This window comes from Neodiprion pinetum, chromosome 2 (assembly GCF_021155775.2).
Source record: "Neodiprion pinetum isolate iyNeoPine1 chromosome 2, iyNeoPine1.2, whole genome shotgun sequence".
Classification (NCBI taxonomy): Eukaryota; Metazoa; Arthropoda; class Insecta; order Hymenoptera; family Diprionidae; genus Neodiprion; species Neodiprion pinetum.
In genome coordinates, this window is record NC_060233.1 from 39,225,078 (window position 1) to 39,246,667 (window position 21,590).

At 39.4% G+C, this 21,590-nt stretch overlaps 4 protein-coding genes across 12 annotated transcripts in view; 1 reads left to right on the forward strand and 3 right to left on the reverse strand.

Annotated features, from left to right (window-relative positions):
* The window catches only part of Dh31-R (Diuretic hormone 31 Receptor), a 159,071-nt gene that overhangs the window by 50,613 nt on the left and 86,868 nt on the right, over positions 1-21,590 (forward strand). The gene's annotated exons all lie outside the window — the stretch shown is intronic.
* On the reverse strand, positions 2,578-14,728 carry LOC124212107 (uncharacterized). Its single transcript, XM_069133759.1, has 11 exons — positions 14,631-14,728; positions 9,991-10,709; positions 9,252-9,671; positions 8,510-8,741; positions 8,165-8,390; positions 7,553-7,829; positions 5,153-5,569; positions 4,655-5,074; positions 4,289-4,520; positions 3,941-4,166; positions 2,578-3,793 (listed from the first exon to the last, which is right to left on the reverse strand). Exons 2-11 carry the CDS (start codon positions 10,402-10,404, stop codon positions 3,511-3,513), a joined length of 3,147 nt encoding a protein of 1,048 aa, XP_068989860.1. The 5' UTR covers positions 10,405-10,709; positions 14,631-14,728; the 3' UTR covers positions 2,578-3,510.
* LOC138190291 (UDP-glucosyltransferase 2-like) lies at positions 14,993-17,697 on the reverse strand. Its single transcript, XM_046611859.2, has 5 exons — positions 16,780-17,697; positions 16,257-16,676; positions 15,881-16,112; positions 15,520-15,745; positions 14,993-15,356 (listed from the first exon to the last, which is right to left on the reverse strand). Exons 1-5 carry the CDS (start codon positions 17,194-17,196, stop codon positions 15,074-15,076), a joined length of 1,578 nt encoding a protein of 525 aa, XP_046467815.1. The 5' UTR covers positions 17,197-17,697; the 3' UTR covers positions 14,993-15,073.
* LOC124212106 (UDP-glucosyltransferase 2-like) lies at positions 17,846-21,011 on the reverse strand. The gene is made up of 5 exons (XM_046611860.2): positions 20,428-21,011; positions 19,907-20,326; positions 19,441-19,672; positions 19,082-19,307; positions 17,846-18,880 (listed from the first exon to the last, which is right to left on the reverse strand). Exons 1-5 carry the CDS (start codon positions 20,839-20,841, stop codon positions 18,598-18,600), a joined length of 1,575 nt encoding a protein of 524 aa, XP_046467816.1. The 5' UTR covers positions 20,842-21,011; the 3' UTR covers positions 17,846-18,597.

Genomic DNA, 21,590 nt, shown 5'->3' on the forward strand with positions numbered 1-21,590 from the left:
ACCACTTTATTTGACGGTAGCTTTTCATGTAATTATAATGATAATGCTTATGCGTTGGCATATGTGCAATTCCACCCGTTTGTATTCCGTAGAAGTTGCTAACGTTGACTGAATGCATTTTTGATATTTACAAACGATAAGGAATGAATTCGCACTTTGACTAATGATTGCAAAATCGCACGACAGCGACAGGTGACGTGACGCATCTTTGTTATACGTCACTGAAAAGATTACTTCGTTTTTTCCCCAGGGTCGTTCCTTTTAGTTCCTTGGTAAACTTTGACCAATCTTCTTCTTCGCGTGTATTCTTCTTACGTTGACTTTCATTCTATACCGGCGTATTGATCTTGGCTTTGTCAAACCAACCCATTTTCCAATATGTCGTGCAAATATTGTCCACATTCCTCTCGGTAGTACTCTCAGTGTTTCTTTGTGAAATTGAATTACTAACGCAAAAACGACCAAGCAAAAAAAGAATCACGCGGCACGTAACATCGGGACGATTTGTAACCGTCAAAACCACGCTCGTGTTTTTAATAAGTTTGTTTCAGTCAAGTCCGTTGGTGATTAACCAAGTCGACTGCGGCAGAACTGCTAGACTGATTGCGAGAGCTGGGAAACAGAACTTTCTCCGAAACATCAACATTTCATTCTATAAACATAATTTTGTTGATATTATGATACTTTTATAGTTGACCGCGAATGAGGTGAAATTCTGTTCTACTTCACTAACTCAGAGCCATACAGGTGAAGATATTGACATTGACTATGAAATTCAAAGCTTGATCAGGCACTTATTACAGTGAACGTGACATCATACACGATAATCCCCAGATTATAATACCTGACATAGTCTAGAATATGATTGACTCTCATTAGTTCCATCCAATCCATTCAATACACGTCAACGATTATTGGCTAAACGTTATCGTACAAAGTTTGAAGTAGCCAATGAATAGTAAACTAATCACGTTGTCCATGCGTGTTTCGTATTAAACGCTAGTAGTCAACATATTGCAACTTATCACCAAGTTATTCTTACTATTCCCGCGGAGATTTTATCGAGAAATCAAACCACTCCTTATTGGTATTAAATCTTTTACACTGGGTTGAAAGATATGTATAACCTTATAACTAGATCATCGCGATCATTTATTCAATCTCTAATATCGATAGCGGACATTAGAATCAGATTGAGGCCTACGAAATTAATTAAAGTACTGAACAGATTACCTGATGTTAAGTATTTATATCATTTTAATTTGAAAAATTCCTCACAGTGGAGAACAATAGAAAAGTGTTGAGCTTTGCAAGACAAGCCACTTTCTTAATACTGCGGTCGTTTAACTCTGATCGTGTCACGCTATTCCGATCTGTGGAAATATTTTTTATTCTTAATCAATCCGTGGAAACGTTAACCGCTGATTCAATTATATTCAAATCTAATTGTATCAAGGACGTCCAACGATCTGTGTGGGGTTTGAATGCGAGTGACTTTGTGAAATCAATAAACAGTCACAATTCTTTATGAACTTTTCGATTCAAGAACACGATGAATACTGTCGGAACATACTGCAACGACCAAAGCCGCCTGCACAATCACATATATACCATTTTACCGTATTCCTTTCAAGCCAAGGTTACAGCCATTACACGCGGGTTCATCAGCTAAATGCTAATTAAGCGGTTTAAATGTTAATTATTCAGAACAAGTATCGCCAGTTCTTTACTCCACGGTATGTTTTCCGTGTCTCCCCGTATTTTTTTTTTTTTTTTTGACCCACATCGATAGGTATCTCGTTATTTCCTTACTGCTCGAGACTCGCAGGATTATTTTGCGTCCCGTTCCTTTTCAGTCTAGTGTCACTCACAGATTGTACCTATGTCTGCATATGACTACATGCGCATAATTGTTAATAGCATGCCGGCGGACGGTTAGATTTCGTTGAATAGTAAAACAAGAAAGCGAACGAGACAACTGTCGTTCGAACAACCCATCAGCTTTTGTCTATATATGTATTCAGCTGTTCGGAATGAGTCTTCGTTGCAACAATAATTACGCAACGTTAAACAGTTTTCAATGTGTGTTCTTTTAGAGACAGAATTACTTTGGCGTCTGGAGTACGACCTGCAGTGCACGCTTCTCCTTGTGCTGACCTCTGCGACAAATAAGGCCAATTAGTTTGACCTCTGTTCGGTAGATGCAGATCGAATTGATCGGTAAAGTGCACCGGTTTATTGCAGATTTTAAAGTGTCACAGGTGCTGTCGCTCTTTTTTGATTCTGAGTGATCTACCAATCTCTTATCGCTTGAACACACGAGTTAGGCAAGAAAAGAAATTATTCCTGAATTTTTTTTTTTTTTTTTTGTTCACTTCGATCACTTTTCCCACATTAGAATTGTTACCTTCGCAATTTATGGACAGAATCCGATTATTGGCTACGGTTTCTTAAATCCGAATGCGTCGCGCTGAGGTTAACAGGATGTAAAAATTTCATCAGAGGTGCTATTTCATAGTTACTCGCAAAAATCAAATTTTATTTGCTGGACAACAACACGAAAATGAATTTAATAAATCGAGTCTAATATAATTTATTTATTTCAGAATTGATTTGATCGTGAAAGAAGTCGTCATTTGTAAGAATAAAAACTTGGTCTTGAAGAGTTTTAGTTCTGCTAATAATCGGAATAACAGGATTTTATATTTCAATACTCTTGAGATGGTCATGTCCATTAGGGTGTCTCGTATTTAGGGTGTTGACGAATTTTTCCAAGCACACACCTCCAAATCAATTTCAAATAATTCAAAAGCAATTCCCTAATTTTTTCATACTTTTATCTCAATTATAACCCGTGCCGACAACAGAGTGAATTTCCTCGTTTAAATTCCACGTATTTCGGACATGTTCTCAGTATATATTTTATTATAAAAGTAAGAATGCTTAAAAAAAAATCTGTAACTGCGAGGTTTTAGTGGTGATTAGTGTTTTTATTTGAGAAAAAATTCACGTCATCATACTATTCAATCGCAACGAATTGCACACTCTCGGAATCTGGTTTTTTTTACGTTTAGAAGACGACCGATCCTTTATCCAACCCTCTCCTATTGCTTAATTAAGATTATCGTTTCCCAGTACTACAGATTTCACAAATGTATTTATAAGTAATGTAAATAAAATAATGAACAATAAAGTAAAATCAATTTTAAAAGCTCGTCTTTAAGACACAATATATTTCGAGCAATATCCTCAATTGATGCCTCATTAAACACGTGTAAAAAAATTCGCGACATTAACTTATTCAAGGTTTAGAGATTTATTCAAACCGTCGCCAACTGGTTTTCAAGACAATTAATCTTTTCACCGAGTCATTTTTTACGCGTCGATAACTACGGCCCTTGTTACGTGTTACGGCGATTCACTGCAAACTAATTATTTTGGTTACTTTTCGTTAACATAACGTTATTCAGTTACATTTCCTAGTCTTTCGTTGAATTATTCTTTTCTTCCTCAGTTCGTCTTCTTCGAGGTCGGAATTTTTTTTGCTACATAGATAATTTGGCGCAAAAGCGTCGAGAGAATTAGTCTAGCTAAGTAGAGCACTGTTAGCACTGCTATAAAAATGCATCCGTAAACATCGAGCAAGGCAACCTGCCACCACGTCAATTTTAACGCTGGCGATCGCAATGAGTCACCACCGTGTCTGAGGATGTACTCGATCCAGTAAACTGCAGTGTCCCGGGCGTTCAACGGTCGATCCAAAAACTTCTCGGATGCAGCAACCACGTTCTGCCTGTATAAGAAGGAATCGTACGACCGATCAGCTTGTTGTTCAGGGATAAATTTTTCCACCAAACTTTACGCGTCAGCAAGACGTTTGGTGAGTGAAAAGGCAATGAATACGTCAGACAGACTTATAATGCGTAAATTCCCAACTCACTTGTACCGTGGGTCGTAGATCGTGGCATTTACCGCCTCGACAAACTTTTCTGCCGTGAAATTCTTGTAATCTAACATTACAGCGATTTTACGGTCCACGCAATTTTTTACATTAACTGGCTGGTCCGCTAAAATCGGGATTCCAATAATCGGAACTGCAAAGGTCAGAGCTTCCTGAAGGCTCAGCACACCACCCTGCGTAACAAATGCCCGTATATTTTTGTGTTCTGAAATAAAAATTCGAATCATGTACTAGGAAAAAACACCTCAAACCGTGGTACGTGAAGATCGTTTTCCCTTTTCTCATGCTGCGTTACCAACATCACTAATCACATATTGTTCTACTCACTTAACACTTTAATCTGCGGAACCCATCTCATAGTCAGCACATTATCCGGCATATTAGGTGGCAGATCTTCGGGTGCCAATATTCTCATCAGCACGCGAACGGGCGCTATTTTGGCGAACCCTGCGTAAAGTTCTGCAAGCATAGCTTTGGGGAAGGACTCGATTCTGATCATTGATCCGAAGGTGAAGTAGATAAAGCCATGTCTGCTATCATCCAACCACTTGCCTAAGTCCTGTTGACCGTCAAACGTACTCATTATCGGTTAAAACGTTAAGCATAAAGTTCGAATTATATCGATAACTTATTGCATCGTTACTTCGCACTCCTGACTAGTTAACTATTTTCAAGATTTTCTTCCGTGCTTACCGTCGGTAGTGCTGTATCGTCATCGCTTACATGTATTCCACCAATGTCAACCACAGCAGGGGTCAATGGGCGAATTCCGGTCAGTACGTGATGTGAGTTGACCAAAATGAGAGCTACGTCTTTCTCAAGTTCCCTAACGCCTGGCATATGCGGGCCGAAGTACTTTTTCACGATGTCACTTTGCACCTCTGTATGACAATTGAACTCATGGTTTCTCCATAGCGCGCTAAACGTATTCTTAAAACGCTGCCAGAAATTCATGTACAGAATCGAGCCATCCGTGATCTCTGACACGAATGCCGTATTCTGAGGATTTCCTATCGGCGCGTTGGAGAACGTCAGTAATGATCTGGAGGAAAGAGCAACCAGCGGGACTTTCAAGTGTCGTCCAAAGGCATACCAGCAGCTACCGTAGAATGACTAGAATAAAAAATTGACTTCATTAGAACGAATTCTCGAAATTTTTGATATTATCAATATTGAGGGTTTGCCGCTTACTTCCGTAATGACAAGATCGTAGGGCGGATTTGTCGGTGGATTTTTTATCAACTTCTGCATTTTAGGGTGTCCTAATAACTGGCAGCCCATGTTTCCAGCCAATTCAATCATGGCATCTTTCGTACCTCTATAACTATGGATGAAGTCGTATGTCAAACCTAATTTCGCTGTGGTTTGACTAATATCTCCGATACTTGTGTGCGTGTAATTCGGGTATGCTCTCTTCTGGGCAAAATGACTGTACACGTCAACTTGGTGCCCAGCATCGGCGAGACTTTTCACTACGACGTCGAACATAATAAAGTGACTCGTTGTATCCAGAGGGAACACTGCCAATATTCGAGCACTATTGACATGTCTAGTTGAACTCAGGAGACAGAATATTATCAGCAACAATTTGCACAAGTACTTCATTTTTATTATTTACGAATTAGATTACCTAAATGCGAGTTTTTAAATGGACAATGCAAGTAAATTTAAAAACCAGAACCGCCTAAAAATACTCTAAATTGAAATCGAGAATTTCTCGCTGGTAACTACTTCTAGACAGACATTCAGAACTTTATGACTTCACGACTGCATTGATGATAAAACTGCAAGTACCGCAACGCGACTGATAGTATGATGGTAGTCGTATTGTACGAGCGCGGCGCCACTGTATCTAGTTGAACTGATTATCTTCAGGACGGATCAATTTTTGCCGATTTTTTTTCACTGGTTCCTATACTGGCTATTATTGATAAACCACTTTATTTGACGGTAGCTTTTCATGTAATTATAATGATAATGCTTATGCGTTGGCATATGTGCAATTCCACCCGTTTGTATTCCGTAGAAGTTGCTAACGTTGACTGAATGCATTTTTGATATTTACAAACGATAAGGAATGAATTCGCACTTTGACTAATGATTGCAAAATCGCACGACAGCGACAGGCGACGTGACGCATCTTTGTTATACGTCACTGAAAAGATTACTTCGTTTTTTCCCCAGGGTCGTTCCTTTTAGTTCCTTGGTAAACTTTGGCCAATCTTTCTTCTTCGCGTGTATTCTTCTTCCGTTGACTTTCTTTCTATACCGGCGTATTGATCTTGGCTTTGTCAAACCAACCCATTTTCCAATATGTCGTGCAAATATTGTCCACATTCCTCTCGGTAGTACTCTCAGTGTTTCTTTGTGAAATTGAATTACTAACGCAAAAACGACCAAGCAAAAAAAGAATCACGCGGCACGTAACATCGGGACGATTTGTAACCGTCAAAACCACGCTCGTGTTTTTAATAAGTTTGTTTCAGTCAAGTCCGTTGGTGATTAACCAAGTCGACTGCGGCAGAACTGCTAGACTGATTGCGAGAGCTGGGAAACAGAACTTTCTCCGAAACATCAACATTTCATTCTATAAACATAATTTTGTTGATATTATGATACTTTTATAGTTGACCGCGAATGAGGTGAAATTCTGTTCTACTTCACTAACTCAGAGCCATACAGGTGAAGATATTGACATTGACTATGAAATTCAAAGCTTGATCAGGCACTTATTACAGTGAACGTGACATCATACACGATAATCCCCAGATTATAATACCTGACATAGTCTAGAATATGATTGACTCTCATTAGTTCCATCCAATCCATTCAATACACGTCAACGATTATTGGCTAAACGTTATCGTACAAAGTTTGAAGTAGCCAATGAATAGTAAACTAATCACGTTGTCCATGCGTGTTTCGTATTAAACGCAAGTAGTCAAGATATTGCAACTTATCACCAAGTTATTCTTACTACTCCCGCGGAGATTTTATCGAGAAATCAAACCACTCCTTATTGTTATTAAATCTTTTACACTGGGTTGAAAGATATGTATAACCTTATAACTAGATCATCGCGATCATTTATTCAATCTCTAATATCGATAGCGGACATTAGAATCAGATTGAGGCCTACGAAATTAATTAAAGTACTGAACAGATTACCTAATGTTAAGTATTTATATCATTTTAATTTGAAAAAATCCCCACAGTGGAGAACAATAGAAAAGTGTTGAGTTACGAAAGTTATGATTTTCCATTTCCCGGCCCATTGCAATACCCTTAGGAATTTCCGAAAATTCTCAGTCTGATTCTCGCTCTGAACGAATGTGTATCTTAAACCTAAAATCAGTCGGTGACTTGCGTCGAGCAAGTCTGATATTCGATAAATTGTTGCGTATTAAAAGTTGAAAAAAAAACCCAGAATTTCACATCGAACAATTGGATTCTGTTTTCTAAAATCATGAGCAAATGATTTAAATTTTATTTCAATTCGCAATTCTTCCTTGATTGTTCTAATTATATTCCTGATTAGCGATTCACAATTTCAAATAGGTCATATCTTCCCATCGTTGTGCAGGTTCAATTTCTCTTCTTAGTTGCTGACCTAGTCCTGTTTCTGTACAAAAGCCGACGATAGATAGCCGACAGTATCAGCTTGGCTGTGTAAGATAAGACGAATAGTGCAGCTAGTACGCTTCCGTAAACGTCAAGCAGAGCCAATTGCCACCACGTCAATTTGACTGCCGGAGACCTTAAAGCATCGCCTCCGTGCTTCAATATGTACTCGATCCAATACACAGCTGTTTCTCCCGCTCTCATGGGTCGATCCAAGAACCGGTCAGACAACACCTTCATATTTTTCCTGCAAACGAGTAAGAAAGCTGAAATATTACTGATAGTCTGTGAAACTGGGATCAACTTATAACCCATTCACCCTAGTATCTGAAGGATCTAACGATTAACTAACACCGTAAGAATCAATTACGACGATGCAAGAAACGACATTTTGGTTTCCAGACTGGTGATTTGTACGTCTCACGATTTGATTTACGACTAAGCTTGAAAAGCATGGAAAAAATATCCTAAACGTTGTTTTTTGCCAAGATGGCTTAACGATATACGGAGAATATCGATGGGGGAAAGTGACCGATCGGTGCCCTTCGTAGGTTTGGACAAAAACGTCGCCTTCCGTCTTACTTGTAGCTCGGATCGTGAGTGACCGCGTTAACGCTGGCCACGATTTTATCCGCCGTTAAATCTCTGTGATCCAATAAGATCGCGGCACCTTTATCAGCGCAATTCTTTATGTTCACTGGCTGATCGCGGAACAGAGGAACACCGATTAACGGCACGCCATATGTCACGGCTTCCTGGACTCCCATCAAACCGCCGTGAGTCACGAAGGCTTTGATATTCATATGCCCTGGAAGTGTTATATGCCGTTAAAAGTGACCTTCGGTGAAGATCGAGAAGATTAGAATTGATGAGAAAAATAAGGAATCCACCTAGTGAGTCTTCTTATTGACCATCAGTCGTACTCACTTAAAACTTGTACTTGCGGCACCCAATTCGATGTTAACACATTGGAGGGGAGACCAGGCGGTAAGGATTTCGCGTTCGCCACCTTCAACAGCACCCGAATAGGAGCGATTTTTTTAAACGCTGTATAGATTTCCAGAAGAGTTTTCTCTGGGAAAGATTCAATGGTGACCATGGAGCCGAAGGACACGTAGATGAAGCCTTTTTCACTTTCGTCTAGCCACTTCTTCAACTCCTGTAACAGATAACAGATCCCATGATTTCTAATACATTTATTATGGATCACGAGATTTTCCTGATCGTGTATTAGCCATGATCAAAAGGGTTCGTTAATGTTTGGGAGTAGAATATTAGCCGGTATTTTATAACTCTTATCGTAAAATTTAGATAACGTTTGATATTTTGTCCGCGCTTTTAAATTTACAAGCTTAATCTTCATATTATAAAGTGTGATATTCCGGCATCTTATCGATAAGTGGCTTGCAGAGTAAGAGATTAGACATCGGACTAAAAATGTTACATAAATTCGTATCTGCATTATACGACTTCGCTATCAATTCCTATCCATACCTAACTTGATAAAATATTGGAAAATAATTTTTTTAATTCGCAACTGTCACTAACTGATTTCGTAGAACCTTTAAATTACACATATCTTGACCGAAATACATTCAGGCGTATTGATTCAGAAGCTTTGCAGAACGCGCAGTTTAAAAAGAACTTTTGTTTTCATCAATTTTATTACCTTCGACAACTCAGTACTGTCGTTTTTTACATGAAGTCCTCCCACTTCGACGATTGCCGGGGTCATTGGCCTGATGCCATTCACGCTGTAATGGGAATTGACCAGTAGCAAGGCCAGCTCTCGTTCTAGTTGTCTGATACCAGGCATGTCGGGGTGAAAGTACTTGCGTACGGTCTCATCTTGACCCTGTGTAAAGTACCTACTTTGGTAGATTTTCATCCACGTGACCAAGGTATTCTTGAGCCTCTGCCAGATATTCATATGAGATACGGAACCATCGTCGATTTCGGGAACGTAGGCAGTGTTCAGGGGATTTCCAAGAGGTTCGTTGATATACGGAAGCAACGGGGATGAGGTCAGTCCTACGACTGGTACGTTGAGGTGTCTTCCGAAGGCAAGGTAACAGTTGGCATAAAACAACTGCAATCAACCGGTTTGCTCAAATCGTAAATCAAACCATGGGAAAAAAAACGATTCGATGTTATAGCAGGTTCCATTGTTAATACAGAGACAGGAATCATTTTTGTTAATGGAAACAAGTTTTTAAATCCAGTAGCAAAGACTGCAAGTAAAGCACAGTAGACTTGTCAATTCAGCAAGCCACTCAGTCGAAAGTGAAAATCTTAGCAATTGTAACAAATTTTTTCTTGCTGTCTCTATGTCAACACTAAATCTTGCTACATCAGCAAACGAATTTTTTCCGTGCGTAATTCTTTACATGGAAAATCATGATGCTAACCTCGACTATGACCAAATCGTAGGGAGGATCATCGGGAGGATTATTGATAAGTTTTTGCAGATGAGGTAGCTTCAGATAATCACAAACGTCGTTGCCCGTGTGATCGATGAAGGTTTCTTCTAAGGAGCCGGCAATCTTTAGTACGAAATCGTAGGTCATGTTGTTCACTATCACTGGAACCCACTCCGCTATACTCAGATCCGTATAATTGGGGTACGGTTTCTTCTGAGGAAAAGTGCTCAGCACGTCAACGCGATGCCCTCGATCTGCAAGGCCCTTCATCACGGCCTCGAACATGGTAAAATGGCTTTTGCCGTTCAACGGAAACATGCCAAGAATTCGCGCGCCATTGGATCCCGGCACTGCGGTGATGACGTGCAAGAACAACACCAGTGTACAATATCTTGACCACATTTTAAAACGCTGCAGCTCTTAATAGCACGAAACGCTAACTGTGCGTGTCCGCTGAATAACATTCGATCCACGATACTTGTTATTTCAACATTGCTTTGATGCCTTTTGTTTCAATGATGCAGCGTGAGTGAAAAAGAAACTTCTCCCGCTACTGTTCGCTTATGACGTAATACAGCCTGATATAGCTCTACTATTTTAGAGTGCATTTAAGCATACCGGGAAATGGTAACGTCTACACTATTGAATAACTCGGCTCTTCTAATATTTCGTTCTCATAACGAAGGTCAGTGACGAAATTTATTCACCTGAAAGAAATTTTTTTCATTGATGCTGAAAATTGCATAAAAAGAAACAGCAATGAAATAAAAAAAAAGAAAAAGAACATTGAACTCTGTTTTTACATGCCCGTCAAGTATTTCACTGTGGAATGATTTGACAATATCGCTAGACGAAGCAGTAATATCCGAATCACCGATCCATACTTCAGAGACTGATGTTTGCTGCTTGGTTATATTTTTTGACTTCACAACAGATACGGGCGATCAGTTCTGGCGCCCAATTTCCTACCCAACTAAAAGTCCACATGTATTTGACATTTATGATGTTTTTGCAATGTATAATATTCACTTTCGCACAATCAATTTAAGATCCCTCTTTCATATTTGTTGTTTTCAATTCCAATGCCAATATCAAACATACAAAAATGTTAATTCCAGTGGTTGTGCTAAGTACTGTTTTCACTATGTCTCAAGTATATGAGTCATTCGATGTGACAAAAGTTCGGCTGACATATATGAGAACCACTACGACTATACGTATAACTGTTATGCAATGCTTTGGAAGTGATAACGATAGGTTTTTAAGAGGTCGACAGAGTAGATGCATACCTTCACGTACAAATAATTTTTACATAGGTAACATTATGGACAGTATAATTCATTGGGATATCTTTCCAAATGAAGAAGGAAAAAAATAGTGGAATCATGAGCTTCGTGAAAGGTTTCAACGATTTATTTAAAATTTTGCCGTTCTGACGAAATCTTGAATAATCGAATAATTGCGCTGTGTTTGATAATAAATTAGCTTGTTAGTTAGAGGGGGGGGGGGGGGGGGGGGGGGGAACATACGTTATCTCGAGAGATAACTTTTGTTCAACGCGATATTTTATATGTAACCAAATTGATACGTTCTCTTCGACGGAGGTCTTTATCGGATTACCAAAGTTCGAAAAAAATGCATCCATGAATTATTTTTACTTGTTCGTTTTCCTACAAGAATGTATCTCAGTACATTTCAACGTACCGCTATCATTATTATACTTTTTAATTGCGATTCCGTGACCGAGAAAGAAGATCTTCAACTGGATGAAAAATATAATAAATTGTTATCTACCACGACGAGCTGTTACGTCCAGCATACCACTTCTCTCTATTTTTCCTACTCGCTAACTCTCCCACAGTTCTTACATTAATCTCATGGTCTCTGTCCTGTCCTCTTATCTCTACGTAGTCTCACGCTATCCACTATCACGCTTACTCATCAAATTCCATTCCCTACTCCTAGCATTGTCACACCTTTTCTGCACCCGTACGTTTCACGTCTCGAGGGACACTTCTATGCTAACTCTCAACAACGTCACATCTGAACTTCTTACATAGCTTCATACAGCACACTTCGTTTTTACCGTCATCTGAATTTCCTCGAAATAAATATATTAGTAATATCTCAAACAAACCCTACGTTATTCGATCCTCATCCTGATTTCCGGTTGTCCTGGAACTTAAAAGCGAAGCCAACCAGTTTACTCTTACCGCTCAGGAGTAATTCTACTCATGGACGTAACAGAGCCATGGACGAAAATTTCGAGGATCAAATAAGGTATTGTCAGACGATTTGAAATAAAAAATAAAAAAATTCAACCGGGCATTTACCATGAAAACTTGTTTATTTAAATGTTTGAACGATTATAGAAAAGCAATTAAAATTTCTTGTCCTATTTTTTGACGGTATAATTCTGAGTGATATGTGACAAAGTCTGGCGACTTGATGTGGAATTATACCCCATATATATACAGAATATATCTACGTTTGCGTATAAATACTATCAATGGTATTGGATACCGTCGTTAATTTTTCGGACTCACCAAAACTTTTCGAAATTTTTCGCGTAGTAGTATTTATTCGTCGACATGAATTTATCCTGTAGGTATACCGGAAGTTTTCGGTGAATGTTCCAGACGCGAAAGATGTTTCGCCGGCACATAGGCAACTGAAGTTACATCTGACACGTATCATCTAACCAACAGACGATGGTGGCCAACTGTGGTACATCGTTTAAAAAATAAGCGTGTATCCAGCTTGCATTTTTCCACGATAGATTGAAACAAATTTTTTTTGAATATTGATTTTGCATGTTTGTGTCTTCACAGGATTATCTCACGCTAAATTATGTCGTAAATATTTATATTTCCAGTGCACTGTGAACATTTATTCAATGCCATTTCGAAATAGTACACCTGACGTGTTAAAAAAATATTTGAAAATACGTACCATCTGAATTATCTTGTAAAACATTGAATGCATGTGTTTTTCGCGTTTAACACGACACAATTTACGATACTGTTAAACGAGGAATAAGAGTTGAACCGTTTTGCGACACAGATGAGTCCACAAACGACATAATAGACGAGAATAACAATGATGATCGACACGTTTCAGAAATGTGTATTTATAGACAGTTTGAAACATTTTTGCTTCGGTAAATTTCCGCACTTAACAAGTAGTTACGAATTACAATCAAAACGTTTAAAAATACGTATCAACACGACTTTTTCGACACATTAGTGCAGGTGCCTTATGCGTTTCCCTAACGTTGCGGATGTGCATCATCATTACGCGTCTGTCAGATACAATACGGGTGACTCACATGTTTATTTATAACCTTATTCGAGTAGCTATTAACTATGAAATACTTGTCAAATCGTATATTCATCACACAAGGTGTGGTCGAATAATAAATAATAACTGAATCCTGAAGATGACTGACACGTTTAACGAATTTGTGTTACACGTCGTCGCTGAGTGCTTAATGGCGGGCCCTAGTCGATTTCAACATTGTCGTAGACATCACCAAGGATTCAAGTCCACGTATCTCGAACGCAAAAAGGAGTTTAACAGGCTCCGTTCTAGACGCAATTCTGAAAAAAATATTCTAATAGATTTTCATTTGACGTAGAAATAAAAAAAAAATGGAACGAATTTAATGAATTTAAAATTGTGATTTCGTAGAATTCATGCCAATTCTTTATTTCTGCGTCAAATGAGAATGTATTGGTGTATTTTTGTTGTAAGAATCTGTATATCTCATATTTATCGAATATAGAAGACGCGTAAGTGTGGAAATCTTATACCCCTCAAATTTTTCATTACTTCTCTACCAATTCGAACAGTTTACTGTAGCATTTCGTTTTTTCATGTGGAGATTTTCGCCCTCGGTACTCGGGACTGTACTGAGAAAATGATTAGGAAATAATATCATATTGAGATAATCACACATACGTATATGCATGCGTGACCTACGTAGTAATCACGTGACGCCGAAGGCGAAGCCGACGCCAGTCGCTGCTGGTGCTAACATTGGTAAAAACAAGGTACTAAAGTCGAGCAATAACAATTGCATCGAATCTCACGGATAAATAATCAAAGATGTTATTTTTCAGAGAAGGCACCACATTCTTAAGCACGTTCAGAGCCATACAAGATATTCGAGTGAAATTTATTTCTAAATAACATCGAATTTGAATTTTTTCCAACATCGGCAGCTGCCTTATAAGAAATATCATTTTTCGTAAACAAACATATTTAGGTAGAAATTAATGTAGGAAGTCGTTATAAATAAACGATTTTTGTAAATGTAGAAACTGTGCTGACCATCTACCTTCAATTTTCTCCATTTATGAAATGGTCATTTAATTAAAAATGAACTCTGAATTATCGTACGCAACCCGGACACTGGTAAAAACAAATAACCGCCTTTAATCTATAAACATTTATCGTGCGAACAATTCGTACGTGTTTCTTCGTGATCATCCACGATTTCCAAACGTTTGTTCCACCATTTTGCGTTGGTTATGTATACAGATACAACTGTTGAATAGTTACCTGTTAAGGATCACTCATACACTGTGTCACCGAGCTGTAATGGTTAAGAATAAGCGAATACCTACCCGGGGTTACTCGGATTAACTATTCCCGAAGGTTTACACTTCCCTGCTGCCCAGAGCACGTCCGTATACGGGAGTTATTTCCGGGCGACTGAGGATTGGTATAAAATAGAATAAGAAAACTCCTTCTATAACCCGCTGTGTGGTCTTGTGTCTATATATATATATATATGCATGTATGTATGTACATGTATAGATGTATTGTATGCCTGGATCTATGACTGATTGTAACCTAAGCAGTAAATTCGGTTGCCAATCTGCCGGCGCAAGATCGTTCGCGTCATCAGGACTCTGTAGTCAGCCACCAGACAACCGGCCACGTGCGTCTTTTTGGAGTAAAAGTAGTAGACCATACTAGACTCCCATTCAATTTGGTCTGGTTTTAATGAGGTTCGCGCAAAAATTTACAGCCGGATGAATCGAAAGATTCAGATGATTTTCACAAATCAGTTAGTTTTCTTCGCTAATGGTGACATTTTACCCGTTCCAAAAGCACGCCTTACAATACAGAAGAAAATAACCTTAAAAGCATATAGAACGAGCAAAAGCGCAGCTAGTACGCTTCCGTAAACGTCAAGCAGGGCAACTTGCCACCACGTCAACTTAATCGCCGGTGATCGTAAGGAATCTGCCCCATGTTTCAAGATATACTCAATCCAAAAAACAGCCGTGTCGTGCGGTGACTTTGGTCGGTCCAGAAATTGCTTCGATGCTGCATCCATATTCTTCCTACAAAGTTGTGGAGAAATAAGTGAATGTGTGACTCGCTAAGAAATAAAAACGTCAAATGAACATGAGTATCTGATTAAAACTTCGTGACTACGAAGAAATTCTCTTGATTTTGTCAGAAAACAGAAGCTGGCTGCAGAAATAATAAAGTCCTTGAACTCACTTATACTTAGGGTCCTGGCTAACAGTCTTTATGGCTGCAACAATCTCATCTGCCTTCAAATCCATGTAATTCAAACGTACGGCGATTCCTCTCTCCACGCAAATATTTATGTTACTCATTTGATCGCCGAATAGAGGAATGCCGATCAATGGTACAGCATAGGCCACTGCTTCTTGCAGTCCCATCAAACCACCGTGTGTTATGAAACCTCTTATATTTTCATGCTCTGAAACCGAAATTTATTTGTCACGAATATTGGATGCATTTGTTATTCAGAAGCAACAACTTCGATCAAATCATGTATGTCAATAAGTGTAATAATTTTTTAGTACAATTTCTACCCCTATTTTACGGCACTTACTCAAAACTTGGACTTGCGGAACCCACGGAAGATGCAGTACATTATCGGGGCATCCCGGTGGTAATTTATCAGGGTCCGCCACTTTTAGCAGAACACGAAGTGGTGCGACCTTGGCAAATGCTGCGTACATTTCGACCACGTCCGCACTTGGAAACGATTCGAACTGAATCATTGATCCGAACGAAAAGTAGATGAAGCCATCGCTACTGTCGTCCAACCATTTCATCAGATGCTATTATCAAATTAAAAATTTTCTCATTTCCTACTGAACTAGACCATAGGCCGGCGGATTTTATCCAAATTTCCGTAACAATGATCCGTCAGGAGATTCTATCTAAACGAATCTGATTATTTTGTACATTTCAATGGTACTTACCACAGGCATTGTTGAATGTTCATCATGGATATGCAGACCTGGGACCTCTACAACAGCCGGGGTCAACGGTCTGATACCGTGAAAAATGGGGTGGGTGTTGACCAGAAGTAGGGACATGTCCCTTTCAAGCTCTTCAACGTCAGGCATGTCTGGCCCGAAGTACTTCTTGACCATGTCGTTCTGTGCTTTCATGTAATATCTAGATTGTAAATTCATGTACACGGTGGTTAACGTGTTTGTGAGTCGCTGCCTGAAGTTCATGTGCGAAGCCGGGCGGTCCGAGATCTCGGATACGATGGCTGTGTTCAAGGGGTTGCCAAGTGGTGCGTTGGCCTGAGGCATTATCGTCGCAGAGGACAAACCGATCACCGGAACTTTCAAATGCCTTCCAAAGGCAAAGTAGCAGCTCGCGAAGAATAACTGCGAGTGAAAAAATTGATGGGAATTGGATTGACACGTTTAATTTTGTAATGATTCGTTTCCATTAAGTGTATAGTCCAAATTATGAAGTAATATAACTCACCTCTGTAATGACTAAATCGTACGGTGGATCAGTAGGAGGATTCTTTATTAAATTCTGCATTTCGGGTTTTCCAAGTGATTCACAAACGTCGTTTCCAGCCAATTTAATCACAACTTCCATAGGTGCACTGCTAATACTTTGCAATAATTCATATGTCATACTGTTGTGTACTACTATACCTGTACCTCTTAAACTGATTATGTCAGTGTAATTTGGAGGTGCATTCTCTAGCGGAAAATGGCTAACAACATCAACCTGGTGTCCGGCATTGGCAAGACTCTTTAGCACCTCTTTAAACATTGCAAAATGACTCTTTCCTTGCAAAGGGAACATTCCCAATATTCTGGCTCCCTTGGCATATCGTCCAAAGCAGATTATGCAGGATAATGAAACCAGCAACAGGTGCGTCAACTTCATTTTGACTTGCGTTTACTATCACTTGTTTATTGTCGGAAAGCGGGTTAACATCACCCACTACACGCAAACACGTCTCGTGAGGTACTCGCTGGACTTGGCTGTCGAATTCGTACGATTAGTCACGTAGTGCGACGATCTTATCTTTTCACGGAAGCCTATCCATTTCTATTTCCTTCGATAGTATAAATTATACAAGTCATGAGTTCTATCGTTGTAACTTTGCTATCTCAAGAGTTCTCCACGGTGGAGAACTTACCATTCAGCTCAAGATACTCACATATCAGGTATTTTACACTTAGTCTCGTAATTACTTTCATGCTTTACGCCCCGTGATTTCTGGCGATTAGAATTTTGCGAGCATAATTTCAGATCGCGTTAACGATCACTCTCGGCCGCACATCTGATACTTCAATAGTAAACGCACGTGGTGCAGCTTTCAAATTCAGACAGACTGTTACCACCGAATTTTCGCCGTTAAAAAATATTCATTGTGTTCTTTGATGTAAGTGTTTCGCCACTTCAGAGAGTGCGTTAGACATCACGTTCGGAAGTTTCATTCACAGTGAGGTTTGCTTGCATTCACTTCCTATTATTATATACATTTCTAGGACACTAGAAACTGACAATAACGTACAATATTACCGTCGAATCAAAACGACACCGGCCTAGCGCACCTTCTTTAATTTTTAGTTGACTTGTGACACGGTCATTTCAGCATCTACGTTTTTATACGTACGGCGATAAGCTGATTAGATGATATTGTGTACAGATACGTGGTTTCGGGCGATTACATATCTCTGTATCTATACATTTTCCGACGAACAAACATACGTCAGAAAATAAATGAGGACAAATAATAATGAGTTCTAAAATAGGTAATAATTAACGATAAACCAAGAGGTTCTCTTGTAGTTCTATACGTAGAGAAACAGTGATATACATTTCATTCCGGAATATCAGTATATCACGTATGCTAATCACTTGCGATGCTAAATTAGAGTATCAAATGCATATAGTCATTATTTTACTTATAACCGGTTCGTACAGAAATGTGTATCTCAGTTTCCTGCATCTGTTTCATTTCACCGCCATTTGCTTAATATCACGTTGTTATGTAATATAATATTATTATGTATAAGGTACAGGGAAACTGCTGAATCTGATAACGGGTAAAGTCTCCTGCAGCTGTATAACAATCGCTGCTGTCTCTGTCGACTTATTATCTGTGTGATTGAATAGTATTTAATGAAGCGGGTGTAGTGATATTGAATTTCACAACGTACACCATTATCATTAGTTAAGGAACACATAAGCTGCCTATTCGACATAATCTGCAACGAGTGAAGTTCGTACACCAATGTCACAACCATTGTGACAAAAGTTCCGGATGATATTTTAGCTTCAATTCGTTTTCTTCGATAGAGATAATGATGCACTTGTTCGAAAAGCGTGACCAAGAATCGTTGAAAAAATAAACTTTACGATGTAGAGAATGAGCAGGAGTGAAGCAAGTACGGTGCCGTATACGTCCAGTAACTCTACTTGCCACCACGTTAACGTAGTGGCTGGCGATCGCAAAGAATCTGCCCCATGTTTCAGGATATACTCGATCCAAAAAACCGCTAAATCGTGAGGAGACCTCGGTCGGTCCAGGAATTGCTTCGATACTGCAACCATGTTCTTTCTAGACAAGCAGAGAGAAAAAACTCGATATGTGAATCGCTAAGAAAAAAGAATTGAAAGGAATCCAAGTATTTGGTTAGAATCTTGTAACAGAAGAGAAATAGCAGATATTAGACACTAAATAAATGTTCGAGTTCCCTGAATTGAAATGGTTTTAGCGAAAAACGGAAACTAACAAAAGTAGAAAGGAATTTGAACTCACTTATACTTAGGGTCCTGGATAATAGTCTTTATGGCTGCAACAATCTTATGTGCCTTCAAATCCGTGTAATTCAAACGTACGGCGATTCCTCTCTCCACGCAAATATTTATGTTACCCATTTGATCGCCGAATAGAGGAATGCCGATCAATGGTACAGCGTAAGCCACTGCTTCTTGAAGTCCCATCAATCCGCCGTGCGTTATAAAGCCCCGAATATTTTTGTGCTCTGAGAACAAAAATTTTTATTAATAGGTGTATGTATATGAATTTATTGTTCAGAAAAGGAACCGCTGACCAAATTATACTTTAGTATGAGCGCTACAAATCTTTGGTATTCTTATCTCAATTTTTCTACTCACTCAAAACTTGTACTTGTGGAACCCAATGCAAAGGCAACACGTTGTTGGGCCATCCACGTGGTAGTTTTTTCGGATCCGACACTTTCAACAGAATACGAAGTGGTGCAACCTTGGCAAATGCCGCGTATATCTCAGCCAGATCCGCACTCGGAAATGATTCAAACATCACCAGCGAGCCAAACGAGAAGTAGATGAAACCGTCGCTGCTGTCGCTCAACCATTTCCTTAAATACTGTATTTGATTGAACGATTTCATTGAGACTCTGAGTCGATAAATTTTTGAAAATATTCCTAATATTGATAACTTGTGCAATTCTGTATCATTCTCTGAGGCAAATGAAGCAATAACAGAGTAAGCTCTAGGTATACAATATTGAACTAATTCAATTCAGTGTTAAACCGAGCACCAATTTCTATCGATCCAACCTACAGGGAGGCATATCTTATCAGGTTCAAGAAAGCTTACCGCAGGTATTGTTGAGTTATCATCATGGATGTGCAGACCTGAGACCTCTACAACAGCCGGGGTCAACGGTCTGATACCGTGAAAAATGGGGTGAGTGTTGACCAGAAGTAGGGACATGTCCCTTTCAAGCTCTTCAACGTCAGGCATGTCTGGCCCGAAGTACTTCTTGACCATGTCGTTCTGTGCTTTCATGTAATATCTAGATTGTAAATTCATGTACACGGTGGTTAACGTGTTTGTGAGTCGCTGCCTGAAGTTCATGTGCGAAGCCGGGCGGTCCGAGATCTCGGATACGATGGCTGTGTTCAAGGGATTGCCGAGTGGTGCGTTGGCTTGAGGCACTATCGTTGAAGAAGATAGACCAATTACCGGAACTTTCAGATGCCTTCCGAAGGCAAAGTAGCAGCTAGCATAGAACAACTGCAAGTGAACAATTTCCAGGAAATCAGATTCACGTGTTCAAGCTTGTGATTATTTGATTCAATCAAGGATAGTTGAAGTCATCAACAAACATGGCTTACCTCTGTAATGACTAAATCGTACGGTGGATCAGTTGGCGGATTTTTTATCAAATTTTGCACCTCGGAATGTCCAAGTGCTTCGCAAATATCGTTTCCAGTCAATTGAACTAGACCTTGCAATTCCGCACCAGCGAAGGTTTTCACCAATTCATATGACATGTTATTGACCACTGTAATACCTATGCCTGCTAAACTGATCATATCGTTGTAATTTGGAGGTGCATTCCTCTGCGGAAAGTGACTAACCATATCAACCTGGTGCCCCGCCTTGGCAAGGCTTTTCATCACTTCTTTGAACATTGCGAAATGACTCTTTCCTGGCAAGGGAAACACTCCCAATATTCTAGCTCCCTCGACATTTCGTGCGAGGCAGATTGCGCAGAACAAAATCAGCAGCAGATGTGTCGGCTTCATTCTTTCTTTGGGCTCAACTATACCATTATCCGTTGATTGTTGAAATCGAACTGAAGTCTTCGACAAGTACACATGAATACAACTCACATGATATTAGGTTACTATCAAACCCTATCACGGTCCCACCGTGTGCACAACTCGAAAGTAGTCGTAACAACGCTCAGCATTTTACTAAGCCAAATATGTAATCCGTTTGGTTCCTATCAACCATTTCAAAATACGCATGTAACGATCCATGTCACCATCGCGATAAATCGTTGTCACTGCTTCGGAGTGGGGGGAGGGCTTATCGCAGCGTACCATCAGGTACTCATATAGCTTCATCGATCTGCATACTGTATAACGAATCGATAATCCTAATGGAGGTTTTCAGATTTCCCCAGCACGAGACTTTTGGAAAACAGGATTACGGTAACATGATTTCTGACATCGTAGTCATATTTGCTCCCCTCGAACAAATCCATTAGCTCTGATCCTGAAAAGTTGACCGACTATCTGAGAATCTGGTCAAACATAATCCAATGTAAATTCACGCGAAAATGTTAAACGCTATCAAGATTTTTTGGCAGTATAGTCAGACTCGTGAAGCATTCAATCATGATAGCAGTATTAATAAGCTTCGTTAAGTATTACGCTTGATTCGGAGTGTATCAGTGAGTTGTAGTCCCTGATTACACCTGAGTTTATATGCTGTGAGTAGATATAAAGTCGGTATTCGAAGGTTAGTCGCCGGTTGCTTCGTCTCGATG